General features: G+C 41.9%; 1 protein-coding gene across 4 annotated transcripts in view; it reads left to right on the forward strand.

Annotated features, from left to right (window-relative positions):
• TRPM8 (transient receptor potential cation channel subfamily M member 8) overlaps positions 1-20,142 on the forward strand; it is a 145,464-nt gene that overhangs the window by 72,223 nt on the left and 53,099 nt on the right. For all 4 annotated transcript variants that reach the window (XM_068246968.1, XM_068246965.1, XM_068246966.1 and 1 more), the window contains 6 exons: positions 1,540-1,642; positions 4,674-4,792; positions 6,822-7,103; positions 10,321-10,416; positions 13,608-13,737; positions 16,956-17,101. In XM_068246968.1, coding sequence (XP_068103069.1) covers positions 1,540-1,642; positions 4,674-4,792; positions 6,822-7,103; positions 10,321-10,416; positions 13,608-13,737; positions 16,956-17,101 — 876 coding nt within the window. The remainder of the gene's footprint in view (positions 1-1,539; positions 1,643-4,673; positions 4,793-6,821; positions 7,104-10,320; positions 10,417-13,607; positions 13,738-16,955; positions 17,102-20,142) is intronic.

Here is a 20,142-nt window from a genome sequence, read left to right on the forward strand (position 1 = left end):
GGCTGAGCGAGCGGTGTACCACTATTCCAAGCAGACACAGAACAGTGAACAGAATGCTATATAGTGTGGCTGAGCGAGCGGTGTACCACTATTCCCAGCAGACACAGAGTGGCAGTAAACAGAATGCTATATAGTGTGGCTGAGCGAGGTACACAGAGTGGCAGTAAACAGAATGCTATATAGTGTGGCTGAGCAAGCGGTGTACTACTGTTCCCAGCAGTGACACAATGACAGGGGGGACCCTGGCTAGCGTGGCTGGAGCGCGAACTACCCTGCCTGCCTACCCAAAGCTAAACCCACAGACAAATGGCGGAGATATGACGTGGTTCGGGTATTTATTTACCCGAACCACGTGACCGTTCGGCCAATCAGAGCGCGTTCGGGTCCGAACCACGTGACCCGTTCGGCCAATCACAGCGCTAGCCGAACGTTCGGGGAACGTTCGGCCATGCGCTCTTAGTTCGGCCATATGGCCGAACGGTTTGGCCGAGCACCGTCAGGTGTTCGGCCGAACTCGAACATCACCCGAACAGGGTGATGTTCTGCAGAACCCGAACAGTGGCGAACACTGTTCGCCCAACACTAGTGGGGGGAATTTCCGACCCCCCCCGCGATCGGGGCATGCTCCCCCCTTATGCCTGCGACCCCATAGGGCCCCCAAAAGCTGGATGTTCGGAAAGTTCGGGGTTCGGCCCGAACATGCCGAACATCTCGGCCATGTTCGGCGAACTTTCCCGAACCCGAACATCCAGGTGTTCGCCCATCACTAGGCGGGCGTTCCAGCGACAGTCCGGCGTGTGTACAGTCTGTCTGCAGACTGATAAGGCTGTTTCTGAGCGATCCGCCGGATCGCCCAGAAACAGCCTTATCAGTCCGCCAAAAGACTGTTCACACGCCGGACTGTCTGCTGAAAACCCGCCCAGTGGGAGGTGACGACGGACCCCTCGTTGCCTTTAGTACGGCGTGTGTACGGGCCTTAAGTCTGCGTCCCTTGTCTAGATTGCTGTTGACTATAGATAGTAAGTGAGATAATGGAATTTGGGCAGCTGATTTCCAATAGGAGGTAACTAAAGGCCCGTACACACGCTTGATCTGTAGGAACGACGGGTCCGTCAGACCCTCTCGCTGGGCGGGCGTTCCAGCGACAGTCTGGCGTGTGTACAGTCTGTCAGGCAGACTGATAAGGCTGTTTCTGAACGATACACACCAATTTTCATATTGGCAGAATGGAACATGGTACTCGGAACAGAGTAATTTCCGATTTTAGAGATTTTACTGGAAATGGCCGAATTCCAATGCGAAAATCGAAACTGTTCCCTACCCTCTAATAGATTGTTTAACACACATCAGTGTATAAAGCAAACTGATGACTCCAGAATGAAATTCTTTAAAGAGCACATTACATCTGTGGTGACTGGTGGATTGGATTAGTGCTATATGTTCTGTTTGGGCAGATTAAATCTGTTTAATGATACATTGTTGATTAAAAATCTTCTGAGGTGGCCACCATTTGACAATAGTATTCGGTACTGTTTTCAGATTAAAGAAATTATGGAACATCTCCATCTTTTGACTGTTATTAAGATTGAGCAGGCTGGAGATGAGATTGTCAGCAATGCCATATGTTTCGCTCTGTACAAAGGTAAGAAGAGAATTCCATGTGTTATTGCACATTATCATGTCATGATGCTGAACTCTAATGATAGAATGCTACTTGTTCTACATTCTACACATTCACCACTATTCTAGGGGTTATAGCACCTTATCATGTCCTGATGCTGAACTCTAAAGATAGAATGCTACTTGTTCTACATTCTACACAATCACCACTATTATATGCATTATAGCACGTTATCATGTCCTGATGCTGAACTCTAATGATGGAATGCTACTTACATTCTACACATTCATAACTATTCTATGCATTATAGCATGTTATCATGTCCTGATGCTGAACTCTAATGATGGAATGCAACTCCGTCTACATTCTACACATTCACCACTATTCTATGTTTTATAGCACCTTATCATGTCTTAATTCAAACAGAAGACAAACTGATCAAATTAACTCCAAGATGCCTATTTATTAATGAGTTAATGAGTTGTTTGATGGAAAATTGCATTATTTCTTCAGAAATAATGTCCTTTTGCAGATCATCCTATTCATAAAACTGATGGTAAGCTTTTAAAAGTTCAGTCAATATACTGTGTATAATATGAAAACGGCGCCCACAACAAGTCACGAGTAGCCAGAGACAGCACTGTGTCTATAAAACAGTTTCCTCCATGTTTAAAATATGATTCACAACAAAAGGTCTATGCAATATTTAGTTTTTTTTAAAGTTCTGTTATTCAACAGTGGTTTTGTGCAATAATCAAATTTCTAAAGTAATTTTATAAGGTTTCATGCAGATAGAAATACGGTATCGGTAGCAACACAGCCCAGAGGAAAGAGCATAGAACAGTGTAGTGTTTTTTTTTCGAACATCTGTACCCTCCAATTGCCGTTATCACCAATTTTCAGATAAGGTATGCAGGATGAACTAATGATTTGATGTAAAACATAATTTTGCCTTCTTAAAACAAAAGGTATTTGTGATTATTTAGGTTGGAGTAAGCATATGAGGTGTCCTACAGTGCATCACTGCTGAATATGCAAATCATCCCCTTGTTGTCCTTGCTGGACAATCTAATGATTTGATGGGCGGGGGGTACTGTGATTCTTTACTTTACTTCAATGCCAGATTGCCATGGCTCCCATTTTATAAATACAATGCTATAAATGTTCTTTGATGTGAGGAAAAAAATTGGAGGTTTTTTTGCTTGTTTGTTTTTTCTTGATAACAGTTTTCCAGGTTTTTCAGATTATCACATTTTCTTAAAAAGGCTCCTAAGGGATGTTAACCACTTAAGTACCAGCTGTCTCTACCCCTTAAAGACCAGAGACCGATGGTATAATAACGTCAGAATCCCGACAAATCGCCGCGCATACTCGCCGCAATCGCCGTCAACGCCGCATGCCAGGATCCTTCTAACATCCACTCTGCCGTCTCTATGACGGCAGAGTCATGTGAGCCGGTCAGGAGCCGCTTTCATTGGCTCCTGACCGTGTCTATCAATGTAAGCCAATGGGAGCTGCTTACATTGATAGACACAGACAGAAGCCAATGAAATCGGCTCCTGACCGGCTCACATGGCTCTGCCGTCATAGAGACAGGCAGAGCCAGTGAGCTACGGCAAGAGACGTCGGGTTTGAGCGATGCGATCGGGGCGGAGCGACGGAAACGGCAGATGCGTGCTGCGGGCGGTGATTGAAATCTACGCCCTGCCAGCCAGGAGCCCACCAAAACAGGGCGTAGATTTCAATCACCTCGGTCCTTAAGTAGTTATATTGAAGCTGAGCTTAAAGGACAACTTTCTCAAAAATGTATAAAATTGAAAATACATGTGTATTAGTTATACCCTTGTCCCAGAGTAAAATGAGCTACAGTATATGTCTTGTTCATGTATGAGGTGATGGGCTATTTATTTTTTACCACCTACTGAAAATGACAGGAACATAGGAGAAAAGTAATGTACACATTTACTTGTACGCATACACATGTATTTAGATTTTGCAATATTTTTTCAATAAGCCCAAGAAGTACACAAGCCCTGAGACTTAATATAGAGAAATGTCTGATAGGAGAGGATTTACAACCTGAGGCTGTAAGTGGCTATTGTCCTGTGTGGCATTTGCTAGCAGCTGGAAGTAATAGTTGTATAGTCCTTACACAGGGCAATACCCAGGTTGCCAAACGTTACATTCAATGTTTTTTTTTTTTTAAAAAGGACAATGCGGTAGTATGTCCCTTTGGACGGCAGATTCTTTGTAGCAACAATCAGACCAGAACAAGGCAAAATTAGAATGATAAAATTGTGAGTTTTATTCTAAAACTATACACACAAATATACTTTACAGCCAACAGATACCTGTCATTTAGAACAGACTGGTTGATAGAAATGAGTAGAGATGAAAAAGGAAATAAAATGTCTTATAATACAGTTCAAAATACCGTTATTGGTAGTGTGTCTAAGCCATAGAGGCTTTGTAAGAAGTAGTCCAAGATGGCGATTTTGCCGGGGTCCAAGCGGGCCTTCAATTGATGATATTTCACCGTCACATTTAAGGTATAGGTTTTGAACCCTAAAATTACTATGTGGTAAATTACTGCTGATCCTATCCATCTATGTGGGTGATGTGGGTGACCCCATTTAGTTGCATGTGCAGCATCCCATTAGCAGTCAATCAATGGTTGCTGGTTGGGTGAAGTGGGTGGAGCCTTGCTTGTATGAACTAGTTCTACTACTGTTTATTATGAAGAAACCATGAGGTATTGAAGTAAAATGGTAATAGAGGAACATTTTTAATAAACAGATCCAATCAAATTGCTTTCATGAATTGGTAATGCAATGCTAGCACAGGCGGATCTTCAAATAGTGCACACATTACAAACTATACATTACAAACTATACATTACATTACATGATGCCTTCTAATCATAAATGCCCTGCTACCTACATGTTAAAAAGTTGTGATATCCTCTGTGTTTTAATCTAGTAACCAATAGTAATATTGAAATATGTAAAGCTCATTTCTAACACAATCTTATAACCATTCCTTCTGATCTCAGCTTTCAGCACTAACGAGCAGGACAAGGACAACTGGAATGCTCAGCTGAAATTGCTGCTGGAGTGGAACCAGTTGGATCTTGCTAGTGAAGAGATCTTTACTAATGATCGACGATGGGAGGTATGACATAACTAATCCTTATACATAAATAATAGCTGTTAGTGGCACTTTGCCTACTATTTAATGAACACAAGATAAAGCCTTTAAATTCATACCATTATTATGGTTAGTATGGTCCTTTTTTATTAATTATCTCTCCTTATCTGTTTATCTCATGATTTGCCTTTCCTTGAACCCTATGCAGTTAACAAACTCGCAGTGCTGACAAAGTGGTAAAATCAGTTGATTTCTAAATTGCCTAATTCAGTTGTCTTTGCATTGCCAGGTGAGTATTAGCTTTTCTGGCAGTGAAGAAAAGAATTAGAACTTTATTCTATCTCCTAAACCAGATCTTTTCACTGAATCCAGTTGCTGTTCCCAATGATGCTTCCCAGCAAATATTAGAAAAAAAAAAACCGAGATGGACTAGTCCAAAACCTGTTGGGTTTCAGATTTTAACTCATTTTTTTTTACTGTAATTGTCCTTCCAGCTTTATTAAAAACAGACAATAACACACATACAGAGACATCTGAACATGCTTCTTAATGTCATACCAATCCTACAAGATGTCCAATGCCCAATGGGTGTACATTTGCTAGTCAATAATAATTGTCAATAACAGCCAAATATATTGTCCAACCTCAGCAACAGTATAATGTCTGGTGTATAGAATATCCCCATTATTCTCATTCACTACCAAACTGCTTCTGTAGTAGATTGGAAATGAAAAGCAGTGAACTTTTAGAGGTATTCGTATCAACAACAAATTACTTTTTATTTCTTAGTGCCCCTTTTTATCAGTTCCCTGGGAAGTCATCTGTCCATTCAGGAAGGACTAAAGATTGTCCAGTATAATATGACTGGGAGGAACGTAACCAAATGCATTATTTTCATCAATAATGTGATGCAGAGTAACCAGTGACATTGAAACTGACCTCCAGGGTTTCCCTGCCTGTACTGAAATAGGGGATATTGGCTGCAGAATGACCAGAGTGACCAGCTGATGCATGCAGCTCATCACAGGCTGCCCCAGGAACATCACAGATATTAGAAACTAAACAATGAATGATATCTGTTGTCTATGGCAAAACAAAAAATAAAATAAAAATGTTTGTGAGGATCTGGGCAAAGATGCACTTGCAAAAGCGTACATGCAAAAAGGGTAACAGGAAAATGTGGGGGCTGAAAATAGTTACTTATGTTCTATAGGGCAGTGGTAACGCGATATTAAAATATCTGTGTCGTTTACCAATATTTTACTAATGCTAAACCTAACTCTATTCTCACACACTTCCTCCCTCCAATGCATTACACTAACTGCTCCCCCTCTGGAGCCTAACCCTAACCGCCCCCTATCCACTGATGCTTAACCCTAAGCACCCCCACCTGTTCCTTACCCCAAGCGACCCCCGCATCACTTCCTAACCCTAACCAAAACATCCACCAATGCCTAACACTATCCGCCCCCCAGGCTCCCCCACACACACTGATGCCTAACACTAACTGACCCTCATCTATGCCCCCCGAACCCATGCCTGCCCCTAACTGTCCCTTCCCCCTGCAAACCTGTGCTGCCTTTGCCACTATACAGATTAAATAGTAGGTGCTGTGTAAGTTTTCCCACCCCATGGACGTCCATGTTAATTGTGCCTATAAAGGTAAATTGGGGCACCTGAGACACGCAATAAACTAGCCGGCGCCGGGGCTGTCCATGAAAAATTGTGACAACAAATAGTGAGCAGCCAAATTTCCCTTTATAGCTAAACTTAACATGGATGGCGATGGAGCACCTAGATTTCTGCGGTGCTTCCAGTGACCACATTTCCTGTTTCGCTTGCAAAGTACCTCTATACACATTGGTAAATATATTGAAAACAATTTATATGGGAGTTGGGTACATAATTGTGTGGTCAGACTCAAATATCTGCTTAATATAGCCTTCATTTTTGTCTCGCCAAACATTTTAAAATTCCTTGCATAGAACTTGTATTACCTTATGCAAAATCATGTACTTACAACTGTACCCTATTCTTTTCTCATCTGTATTAGTCAGCTGACTTAGAAGATGCCATGTTTGCTGCAATAGTGAAGGACCGGCCAAAATTTGTGCGTCTTCTCCTGGAGAACGGTCTTAATCTTCGCAAATTTCTGAGTAGCGAAATCCTTAGTGAACTTTTTTCTCAGCATTTTAGTACTCTAGTATTTCGGAACTTACAGATTGCCAAAAACTCTTACAATGACTCTTTGCTGACCTTCATCTGGAAGATGGTCTTGAGCTATCAGAAAAACCGTAGGGACGACAGGAACAGTTGTGATGACTCTGAAATCCAGGTGAGAGCATGCCTGCATGACAAACATTTTAGTTACCCTTGACAGAGGATACAAAAAGAAATAGTGTAGATAAGGCCTAGCTAATGCAGACAGTTGGGGAGCTGTGTTGCCTCAACCATAATCAACCTCCTTCAACTATGAACATATTTGCACATGGTTGTGCAAAGCATTTGGTAGGTGTTTTGTGCATCACTGCTGTAAGCCATTGTTCAGGTTATTGAAAACATAAAAAGTTGTCCAGTCAGGTCATTTTTACTAGATCAGGTAACAATGCTGGATCTATAGATTCTCTTAGGACCCTTCCATGCTGAGTCCATTGTGTTGCACCATAACAGACAATATCACCGCAAAACAATGTAATGCATTGATATTCCTATGGGGCTTTACACACCGAGTGCAGTGTGGCATGATGTGGTGAGATCCGACACAGTAACTTACAGCATGCTGTGCTTTATCCAGATAACTTATGGCAGTGAGGCATACTTTCATTGTACTATATTCCTCACTGTATGCTTGCATCACTGCAGCAACTTTTCAGCTACGTTGTGTTGCAACAGAACACTAGCCATTATGCAATTGGAACACTTTGGCCACATACAGTAGCATGGTCATGTCTAACTAGCTATACTGGCAATTTAAAGAGACTCTGTAACAAAATGTTGAGCCTTATTTCTTCTATCCTATATGTTCCTATAGCTGTTCTAATGTGCTCTGTCTTACTGCAGCCTTTCCTTGTTGCACAGTGGCTGTGTTATCTTTGTTATATGATCTAATCTTCTCTCCTTTGTCGGGTCTGTCGTGCTCAGGCAGTCAGGCTGGAATGTGCTGTGCTGCTTGTGATTGGATAGAAGCTATACACACCCTCTCCAGGCCCCCTGCACACTCTGTATGACTCACACACTGAGCTACTCTCAGCCTATCACTTGCTATGTCTTTTGTTTGTAAACACTGCATAAAAATGGCAATTACAAGCCAGGATTGCAGCAGGGAGTGGCAGAAACAGCACAGAGGGGCCCAGGAGAACATAATGACATATTGAATAGAATGGTATGCTTTTTATTGTAAGAATTTTACAGTACAGATTCTCTTTAAGTGACGTGAGGGTTGGTGGCTTATGCGTGTTACAGCAAATGGTTTAAAGAGACTCCGTAACAAAAATTGCATCCTGTTTTTTATCATCCTACAAGTTCCAAAAGCTATTCTAATGTGTTCTGGCTTACTGCAGCACTTTGTACTATCACAGTCTCTGTAATAAATCAATGTATCTTTCCCTTGTCAGACTTGTCAGCCTGTGTCTGGAAGGCTGCCAAGTTCTTCAGTGTTGTGGTTCTGCTATGCACTCCCCCCTCAGGGGGGAAAGAAACACACAAATGATCTCTTGAGATTCAAAAGGAAGGCTGTATACAGCCTGCTTGTGTATGGATGTATTTTCTATGTGTGGACATACTGTACATCAACCTACTTCCTGTTTTGGTGGCCATTTTGTTTGTTTATAAACAGACTTTTTAAAACTGTTTTTAACCACTTTTAATGCGGCGGGGAGCGGCGAAATTGTGACAGAGGGGAATAGGAGATGTCCCCTAACGCACTGGTATGTTTACTTTTGTGCGATTTTAACAATACAGATTCTCTTTAAGGGCATGGGGCCATATGCACTTGTTTTTTTCACCTGAGTTTTCACCTAGAAGATAATTTTTTAACGTCTTTTTAAAATAGACTTTCAGCATTTTATAATTGAAAAAGCATCAAAAAGTACATGAAAAAGTACTATCAAAATTATTTTGAGTATTTTCTTGCTTGCTGGTGGCTTAAAAGGCATTTTATTGACAAGTTTAAAAATATCACCTAGGAGAAAACTCAGGAGAAAAAGTTAATTGCATATGGGCCATGTGGTGATACCAGACAGTCTTATCTCTTGTTCAACACATCATGGCCCATATGCAATTAACTTTTTCACCAGAGTTATCTCCTAGGACATAATTTTTATCTTCTCTTTAAACTAACTTTTCAGCATTATATAATTGAAAAAGTACCCAGAAGTTGGGGAAAAAAGTACTATCAAATTTATTCTGAGTATTTTCTTGCATGCAGGTGGCTTAAAAAACATTTTATGACACACTGTAAAAATATCACCTAGGAGAAAACTCCAGAGAAAAAGTGAATTGCATATGGGCCATGGCCCTTATTCAATTCACCTTTTCAGTGATATTTTCACACCTTATCAATAAAATGCCTTTTTTAGGCCACCAGCAAGCAAGAAAATAATCAAAATAGTTTTGACAGTACTTCGATGCCTACTCTTTCCTTTTGCAGAATGCTAAAAAGTTATTTTAAACAGAACATGAAAAATTATTTCCTAGGAGAAAACTAAGGAGGTAAAGTGAATTGAATAAGGGCCCATTGCCCATATGCAATTAACTATTTCTCCAAAGTTTTCTCCTAGGTTAAATTTTCACACATTGGGCCAATGTGTCAATAAAATCCCATTTAAACCACCAGTAAGCAAAAAAATACTCTAAATAATTTTGATAGTACTTTTTTACCTACTTTTTGATACTTTTTTCCATTGCAAAGTACTAAAAAGTTACTTTAAATCAAAGATGAACATTTTTCTCCTAGGAGAAAACTCAGGTGAAAAAGTGAATTGCATATGCCCCCTTATCAATAAAATGTCAATAAACCACCAGCAAGCAAGAAAATACTCAAAATAACTTTTATTGTACCATACCTTTTCACATACTTTTTGATACCTTTTCAGTTGCAAAGTGCTTAAAAGAAATTGTAGAAATAAGTTGAAAATTATCTCCTAGGAGAAAATTCAAGAGAAAAAGTTAATTGCATATGGACCCTTGTCAATAAAATGCCCTTTAAACCCCAAGCAAGCAAGAAAATATTTAAAATAATTTTAATAGTACTTTTTCAACTGCTTTTTGATACATTTTCAATATCAAAATGCTGAAAAGTTAATTTAAAGAGAAGATGAAAAATTATCTCCTAGGAGAAAACTCATGTCTCAAAAAAAACCCCAACAAACCCAACATCAGCAGAGTGAGCTCAGTGGGGAGGATGCCAACAATCTATGTATTAGCATGTAGTTAAAATTGTTGGTACTCAGCTGCTAATGGTATAACAGATTGTCCAATTCATATTACTGCTCTGAATTTCATTATTATACAGATATTTACATTTTGTTTTATTGTTTTCTTTTTTTATTCAGGATCTCACACCAATAATCAAACATCCAGTCCAAGTTCTCTTCATATGGGCCATATTGCAGAACAAAAGGGAGCTATCTAGAGTAATATGGGAGCAGGTAACCCGTTTTGTGTGGTCAGTACACAGAATTTCCTGGTTCATTGATAAAAGATCTCAGACGTCTGTTGCTCCTTTACTCCTGCTTGCATTGTAATGTAATTGAGATTTACAATATTATGAGTTCTATTTGAATATTATGGATGCCATATGATAATATTTCAGTTATGGTTTGAATCATGGAGACTTGATCATTCAGTCTATTAGCTTTTATATTTCACAGAGAACTCTATAAGGAGATTTCCATGTTGCAGTTCATGTGTTTGCTTGTAGTGGTGAGCACTATAAGTAGCTAATCATAATCTATATTTAAATTAGATAGTACTGCCCACGGCAGAGGGGAGTTAACTTACCTAAGCCGCCTATAGCCGATGCAGTCCACTCACAGTTCACATAACTTCACTACTTCCTCCTTTGAACCCAGAAAGAGGAAGTAGTGAAGTTAAGTGGACCTCAAGTGGAACGCATCGCCTATAGGCAGCGGCGTAGATAAGTTAAACCTACCCTGCCACGTGGAGCACTAATTTAAATTTTGATTACGAGTAGCTATGTACTCATAGTGCTCAGAGTCACCACTATTTGCTTATCCCTACCAGGAATTCCCACAAGCAGAGTGCGATCATCCACAAGCAACTTAGGCAGGTGCTTGGAGCCTAGCGGCCCAAGCATCAGGAGGCCCAATTGCCACTTTCCTGTCTTCTACCTCAGATTGCCAATAGGAACATCAGGATGAGCCAAAGCTACTGCCTGCCTAGGGCTCCATTTCCTCTTAATCCATCATTGCCCACAGGACCTCTGATCTATGCTTGCAGTCTCCGCTCATACACATGCCATTGAAATACATCTCTTATCGTAGCAGTTATTTGTTCATGTAGCCTCTGCTGTTTATCCATTTGGAAATTTGGTTGTTTCTCAGATTTCTATAAAATTTGTCTTCTAAAATGATTTTATTTATTTGCTATTCATCACTTTTACCGACCTGCAATTCCAAATCTTCCATTAGTGAAAGCAACAAACAATGAATAATCTGGAACAGCAGCAATTAAATTATATGCACAATGCCGTGCGATCCATTTTCTTTTCTTACAACAGCCAAAGCCCGTTTCGTGTACCGGTAGGAATCAATAAAAGGCAGAGCCAAAAATAAGCTTAATATAGCAATATAAAATTAAAGCAATGTAATAGACCAGTGCTGGAAAATTTTCTCCTGCACCAGAAGCTTCCAAAGTTTGCCCACCCCCATAAATTGTGCCCCCCCCCCCTCCGTATAAGTAGCAGATGTATCCCCAGTAGTAAGTAGCCCTTCCCCCCGCTAGGAACCAGGGCCTATTCTGTCAGCAGTCACATCACACTGCCTGACACACACTACTCCTCCTCCTGTAGCTGCATTGAACTTCTGCTGTCTGTGTGCTGCTATCCTGCAATGAATGCCTGTTGTATTGCGCAAGCACCCGCAACCCCGCACACATGGCCGTGACACCCCCCCCCCCACAAGACACACACATGGTCGCAACCCACACGGGCATGCACATGGCTGCAACACACGCACACATGGCTGCGCCCCTCCATGACCATTGTGCGAAGTCTGTCAGCTCGCCGCGCATGCATGCCAGCCACAATGGACGCACGGACACGGCAGGATGCAGGGACAGGGAAATTATAATATAGGATTGCTGATGTCACATTTCCCATCAGACCAGGAGGTGTCCATAGAAGAGTTCATACATCTTTTATTTATCTGTAATGTACAAATTGTCTACTACATGATTCTGATTTTTTTATTGGTATATTAAGGATATTTTTGGACTCAGCCTCACGTCTTTAAACATTTTAGGACACTTTATATTAATGTTTACAAAGCTGCAAGCATTTATTGAAGTAGTTTCATCTAGTCCTTGTCAGGAGCTTGCTGTATGAGAGAATCACTAATAGGTGCATGGAAGCACATGTCATTTACAAAGGCTCCAGTATTAAGAGCATGACTCCAGTGACACAGCTGTAGATGGCAGCATCACTGAAGAGATTTATTCCAGCCCTATCTGCACAGCTAGTCTTTTGGACATAGATCTGTCATATTCTCATTTATCTTCAGCACCAGCAGGCTTTGTCACCACCAGTATGGAAATGCTGCAATTTTCCATGTGGCTAATTACTGCCACAAGTGAGCTATGCTAATGTTACACTGATTTGCTTTGTAGCAATACATTATTGTGAGGCTGAGCATGTTAAATGAGTGCTTTCACTGTACATTTTCATGTACTGTTACTGTATTGCTACACAAGCCGTATTTATAATGCAAATGAGCCAAATATGGTTACCCCTGTATTGACAAGGGTCATTTAAACAGTACATGAAAACAGAGCAGTCTATTATCCAACCTTCACATGCCTTCATCTATTAGAGACTTAGGGGTCTGTTGATGAATAGAAAAATGGAAAACAAAACACTGCCTATTTCTCAAATCCCTATTTGATACACATAAAAGTCATACCAGTATTAACAATAACCTTTTGCACTCCGAATACATGTACACAGCAACCTGCAACACAGACAGCAGTATAAAAAACAACTTGCTAAAATGCAGGGTATGATTTTCCAGAAAACAGCAATAGTTTGAGGTATACCTGTTCACCCCAACATAGTTTTCACTTTCAAACTGAAACTTGTCCAATGAAGGGAGTAGCAGAACGGGGTGGCTCCTATTGACAAGCTGCTTTGGCTGTAACATTTTATTGAATGCTATTGGTTGGTTACTGACAGCTGTAGCCAGAGAGATAAATACCAAACATCTCACTTGTTTTTTTTTCCTGAATGCTCAAATCTTTGTGAATTGACCATTACTGACATATGTTGAGATATTTACCGTACAAGTCGGTAATTTACCTCACTGGTCGGTAACTTCAGCTTGCCATGCGGTAACAGCCTTAGTGAATTGACATTTGCTAAGATAAAATCTGCTGTTTTCTGCATTACCGCATGTGATAATACTACATGAATTGAAGCCAATAAATCTGTCCCATAATGATCCATAGAAATGCAAGCTGGAACCGGAAGATCATTTTTAATAGCATTTCATTGCAAAATGACTTGTTCAGCTCTGATATATGTTGATAGCGCTTTCATGCAGTTGCAAATTCACATTAACCTATATTCATTACATATATAATGTATTAACCAATATTTTTTCCCAAGACACGGGGGTGCACCCTGGCCGCTCTGGGTGCCAGTAAACTGCTGAAGAGTCTGGCTAAAGTCAAGAATGATATCAATGCTGCGGGGGAATCAGAGGAGATTGCGAATGAGTATGAAACCAGAGCAGTGGGTAAGAGGATGTTTATTATTTTATGCCTTCCCTGATTGAAATTCCTGTTACACATGGCTTATTTCTTGCCAGTATTCTCTCGGACCAGACTATTTTTTTTAAAGCAAAACAAAATAAGCAAAACTACCAGATTTAGCTGTGTAAATATTTTTGAAAATACCCTTTTCAAGTCATGCATTTTAGACTTCATTGTAGTCTTGACTTAGCAGTAGGCACACGCCTAGCTAGATGTACCTGTTTGTTGAGAGGTGGCTATTGGGGCTTTGCCAATCTGCGCTCGCTGTGCTAGAGCCATGTGGATGTCACCGCAACCAGAGAACTCTGCGCATGTAATGTCTTATCATTCAAGACTCAACTCAAGCAGGAAACACATGGGCAAGAACAAACTTTGCACCTGCTATCTGCTTACTGGGGATGTTCGAAAAATTTCTGCGGAATACCGTTTTTTGAGTTTCCAATCGGAAATGGGCTTAACGCAGTGGTAATCAGAAATCTGTATTCCATGCAAATACTGTATTACCACAACTCGGAAATTTTAGCCTAGTCACAGAACTCTGAAGCATTGGACTAATCACAGGCTGCAGAGGTTTTGACTTGGTAAAATTCGTAAGTAACTAAGTCTATTGGTCTAAAATGTCTTTTGTATTCCGATTTCTAAAGTAAACCTCAGCATTCTCTGATTGGTCCCATACTACTACTTTCCAAATTCTGAGTTTTGTGATTGGCCCAATATGTGATATTTTAAGGCAATCACAGGACTCAGAAATACTCAGTAGTATTGGACCAATCAGAGAATGCTGAGGTTTACTTCAGAAATCGGAGTTTTACTGAGTCTTGTGATTGTTCTAAAATTTCTGCGGTATTCAAATTTCGACAGAAAAATTCTGCAGCGTGTAATTGGGCCAATGCTTCTGACTCTGAAGTATTTGGCCAATCAGAGAATTTGGTAGTGTATCAAGGATGTCTGCAAAATACCTCGGGTTACAGGTACAAAAATAAGTACCTAAAAAAGATGGAACCCTGCCCTCTGAAACCTATAAAGGCTTCCCATGCCCTCCTCCAGTCCCCACTGAACCCGGAACCCTTCAAAGCTTACCGACCAGGGCTTGCTGATTGGAAACTCGGTGCCACACTCCTCTTCAAGAAGGAGCACTGCCATACTGCACCTGCATGAGTATGGCCTCACCTGCGTAGTAAGCCCAGTAGGCAGGCCCAGCCATGCTCGTGGGATGCAGCATGGCCATGCTCGTGCCAAAGAGGAGTGCAGCCTCGAGGTTAAGGAGGGTCCTAAGCAGCAGCAGAGGACTGGTGGACAGTGTGGGAAACCTCTAGAGGGTCCAGAGGCTTCCCTCTCCTTAGGTAAGTATCTGTTTTTTTTTAATATATATTTTTCACCTCGTGTTCTCTTTAAGCTTACTGTATTTTGTTAAAATTGAAAGTAAAAAACAGTTTACATCAAGCACACTTACTCTAGCTGACTGTATTTCTCCTTTCTGACGTAACCAGTGGTGTCAAACTCAAGTCACGTCAAAAACTAAAACCTAAGTCATGGGTCGAATTGTTTTTTAAGATTTAACAATCATTAAACAGTCTCGAACTAAGTAGCGTAATTATAGAAAACATGGAAGGCCAGCTCCCTCTCCCCCCTTCTGCAGAGTAGCACCGTGGAGCAGTTTAATATTTACCTGCCCCTGTTAATATTTACCTGCACTAGTTTAATATGCACCTGCCCCAGTTCTGTTTCGGCAGCAAAGGATCAAGAAGAAATGTGTCCCAAGGCAGGATGTTAGCCTTCACTCCCTCCACAGTCTTTTAGATAAGTTGAGGGGAGGGTCAACAGTTTGCTCCTCTGGGTGGGAAGGCAGTGTGCTGTTATTTTTTTACTGCTTACAGTGATGCATAATTAAAGTTTTGAAGGGCCACATAAAATGGCAAGGAGGGCCGCATTAGGCCCACGGGCCTTGTGTTTGACACCTGTGGTCTAAGCCTCGAAGGTACAACTAATCACATTTGCCCCAGATATTATTTAAAAGATTGAAACAGAAACCTTGAGTGGCAGATAAAAGAGAACAGGTACTGGGAGGTGCAAAGCAAACCCATACTGCCTACCAGCAACCTAAAAAGCCATTTTTGCTGCACAATTGAATTTGCACAAAAAATCAGTCATGGTTAATTGTGAGTCAGAGTTTAAAACAAAATCAGATTCATACTAGAAAATTGGTTTATTCAGTTTTGGTCTCAGTGAGCTAGAGATGTGTTGTGTAAAAGTTAACCTGTACGTAAAACCACAGAGAGACCTGCATTTAATCACTGCTAATATACAACCTGAATCCCGGAGGAGTACTTCAGCACCATCTATATGGAGTTCATATAATTGCTCCCTGGCTAAGTAAGTATTGATGTGCAATGGATCGGGATGAATATTTTATGCCACTAGTGCGGTATAAGGTGAGGAAAGCATTCTGGATCTGACACAGGGTGTCCTCAACAGAGTAAACTGCTCATATCTAATTCATAGCTTGCCTTCTATTTTCAGTAAGTCGTAAATAGATGCTTGAAAGTTATATTGAAAATAAAGCAGCCATGAAATGTTAGAGATAAATGTTTAGTCAGTGTACAGCATATTTCATATGTATGCACTCTTGTAGTCTAACCTAGTTATTAAATGTATTTGCAAGGCAGTGAGATGCATTGATCTACTCTAATCTAATGAAGGACGCTAGACTGATTACAGCTCAACACACGCAAGATCAACCACTTCCAGATAGCAGTAATTGAAATCTACACCCTGCTTGTGGCTGCTTATTCCTGCCAGGGCGTAGATTTCAATTATCGCGCCGCACGGACCCACCACTCTCGCCGTTCCCGCCAAACTATCCTACACCTATCCTTCTTATCCACGTACCGGCACAATGCACCAATGGAACATAGCTAGGAGAGGCAGCTCTTGATGGGGAAGGTGATTTTGATGCCCTTGCACCTAGTGAACTGGTCCTACTTTGTATATCTTCTTCAGGGTTACCAGACTAGACAAAGCCTGGCTGGGAAACAACCATGTAAGGAAGTTGGTAACATTAAACTGTGTTAAAGTTTACAGTACCTTCCTAGGCATCCCTTGCCTTATCACATGACCAAGAAAAGGGGATGTCTGGAAAGGTGCTATCTACAGATGACAGCATAACCTTTGTACTTAACCATAATCTTCTTTATTGGTCTAGAACTATTCGCAGAGTGCTACAGCAATGATGAGGAATTGGCAGAGAGCTTGCTTGTGTATGCCTGTGAGGCCTGGGGGAACAGTAATTGCCTTGAGATGGCAGTGAATGCAAAAGACCAGCAGTTCATAGCACAACCAGGAGTGCAGGTAAGAATAAAGTACATAATAACTATACACAAGATCCATACATAGCTGCTAGGGGCATAACTATTCCCCTGCTGGGCCCCCCTGCAAACAACAATCATGGGACCGTGCAGCAAACTGCCCTCCCCTTTTCCCTTTTTAACCCAAGGGTTATGCGTCTCACTCCTCCGCTCTTCCCTCTTATAGAGTGCAGTGGAGCTGTCTCATCACTTCTGGTCTCCTCCTCCTCCCAGGTGCCACTCACTCTCCATGCTTTGTCCATGTCTGGCTCCATGTTTACATGTCATGTAATCAGAAGCCACAGGAGAACAGCATAGAGTGAGTGGCCCCCAGGAGGAAGAGGAGACCCAATGCAACGAGAGCAGGTAAATCTATTTACACAGCTTTGCTGTACTCAGCAAGAGGGAAGACAGAAGGAGTGGCCTCCCATAGCCCCTGGCTAGTTTAGGGAAAAGCCAGTTAAAGGGGAACTGAAATGAGAAGCATATGGAGGCTGCCATATGTATTTCCTTCTGAACAATACCACTTGCCTGGAAGCCCTGCTGATCTGTCTAGCTGCAGTATTGCCTGAATCACACCAGAAACAAGCATGCAGCTAATCTTGTCAGATCTGACAATAATGTCAGAGACACCAGATCTGCTGCATGCTTGTTCAGGGTCTATGGCTAAAAGTATTAGAGGCAGAGGATCAGCAGGGCAGCCAGGCAATGTGCAATGTTAAAAAGGAAATAAATATGTCAGCCTCCATATCCCTCTTGCTTCAGTTTCCCTTTAAAGTATCTGTATGTTTTTGAGGTGTGGGAGGAAACCAAAGTGCACGGAGGAAACCTAGACACGGGGAGACCATACCTTGAGCAGATAGTGCTCTGGCTGGTATTTGAACTGGGGACCCAGTGCTACGCAACAGGAGAGTGCTATCCACCATGCCACCACACCACCACATAAACCCAAGTGTCCTGTCACACCTCCCACAACCTCATCTTGCGCATAGATGTTTTAGATTCCGTGCCACCATCTATGCACTACCAGTCAGCTGAGAGCTGTGTTATGCCTAGTACACACCATACAATTTTCTGTAAGATTTTCTGTAAGATTTACCTACCAACATGTTGGAAATTATCTAACCATCTATCTGCCAAGCAATTAAAGGAATACTATCGATTCACATATTTTTTTCAATTGACACAGGAATTGTTTGGGAAGTGCTGCTAAGTACTGGTGTATACATTTTAGTAGCAACTTCTTTGTTTACTGTTATCAATATACATTCAAACTTTACTGACGCCAAAACTGACGGCTGACTGAGCCATGAGGAGAGGGGAAATTCCCCACACACTTGATCAGTTAACTCTGTGTAGCTCTGTGTGTGACAGAGAAGAGAGCTCCCAACAGCTGCAGCTCCTGTGTCCTGTGTTTCTGACTGACCTGTCTGAAGAGAGCAGAGGAAATGTAACTAATTGTCACAGATTTTCATACTGTTTTTGCTTTCAGAGTTTGATATGTTTGATATTTGCTTTCTGTAGTCTGATATGCAACTCTGGCTGTGCATTGAAGCAGACACCCCTTCTGCAATTGATTTGTCCCAATATAGCTAAATCCTACCCTCAATATATTACAGTTTTTACCTCTGATATTTAACATGAAAAGTAGGAAAATGTTTACACAGCTACTTAGACATTATTTGCACCGTCTTTTTAGAACACTTGGGTATCGATAGTATTCCTTTAAGTATTGTTCTACTCAGCAGGCGATAACCAGAAGACAATGCACCAGAGATAATGACCAGTCTCTACCAGTACTTCATACACGTCTCGTTTTTGCACCGGTGTCGAGCCAGCGGCTCGATGCTGGTGCGTCACCGCTCATCCGCGCGGATCGATTCCCGCTCGTCCCTGCTGGCACTTCCTTCTCTGTGCTTATCAGCGCTTTGATTTAGCCCAGGGGTAGGGAACCTACGGCTCGGGAGCCAGATGTGGCTCTTTTGATGGCTTCATCTGGCTCACATACAAATAAGTGGGGATTTATTCACTAAGCTACCGTATTTTTCGGACTATAAGACGCTCCGGACCATAAGACGCACCCAGGTTTAGAGGACAAAAGCCAGGAAAAAAAATATACTAAACCTGGGTGCATCCATGGTGCAGGGGCATCTTGTAGACCTTTTTCCCCCCAAGCTCTCCCCGCCAGCTACAATAACTAAGCTCCAGTGCCCAGCTACACTAACCCCTGCTGCCCTCACCAGTAGAAGTACCCTACACTAAAGCCTGATGCCCCACCAGTAACCTTACACTACACTACATTACATTACACTAATCCCCAATTACCACTACAGTTACTACACTACACTACACTAACCCACCCCTGCTGCCCCACCAGTAACAATACACTACATTAAAATATCCCCTGCCTCCCCACCAGCTACAGAAACTAAACACTACAACTTGTGATCTCACCTATCCAGTTGTCCCTCTGCGCACTCCTTTCCTTTGATGTCAGCTGTGATGATCCCCCGGTGGGGGAGCAGTGGCACAATCCTGGCATTCCTTTGAGGTGCGATCTTAGCGGGGGCTGCAGCGGCTGTCTTCATGTATTGTGGCGGGGGGAGGCAGAAGAAGAGCGATCCAGGGCCAATTGCAGCATCAGTCATAGTTGTTCATCCTCCTCCATGCCCGCTCTCCGTGCCACAGCAATAATCCGGCTCTGGCTAGCTCTCCAATGTGCCTCCATGTCTGTTTTCCAAGTTCCTACACGGCGGTGGCAGCGTGGCATTAGACGGGAGATTGTTTCAGTAGTTATGACTACCGATGCCTCAGTACTTCCTTGTTTACTAGTGCCCCCTCATGACGTGTGATGCTCGTGCGTGGGACGGAAGTACAAGGAAGTACTGAGGCATCGGTAGTCATAACTACCGCTACGATCTCCCGTCTAATGCCACGCTGCCACCGCCGTGCTGGAGCTTGGAAAACAGACATGGAGGCACATTGGAGAGCTAGCCAGAGGCGGATGTTTACGGCGGCACGGTAGAGCGGGCATGGAGGAGGATG

The sequence above is a fragment of the Hyperolius riggenbachi genome, chromosome 7, assembly GCF_040937935.1.
Source record: "Hyperolius riggenbachi isolate aHypRig1 chromosome 7, aHypRig1.pri, whole genome shotgun sequence".
Taxonomy (NCBI): domain Eukaryota; kingdom Metazoa; phylum Chordata; class Amphibia; order Anura; family Hyperoliidae; genus Hyperolius; species Hyperolius riggenbachi.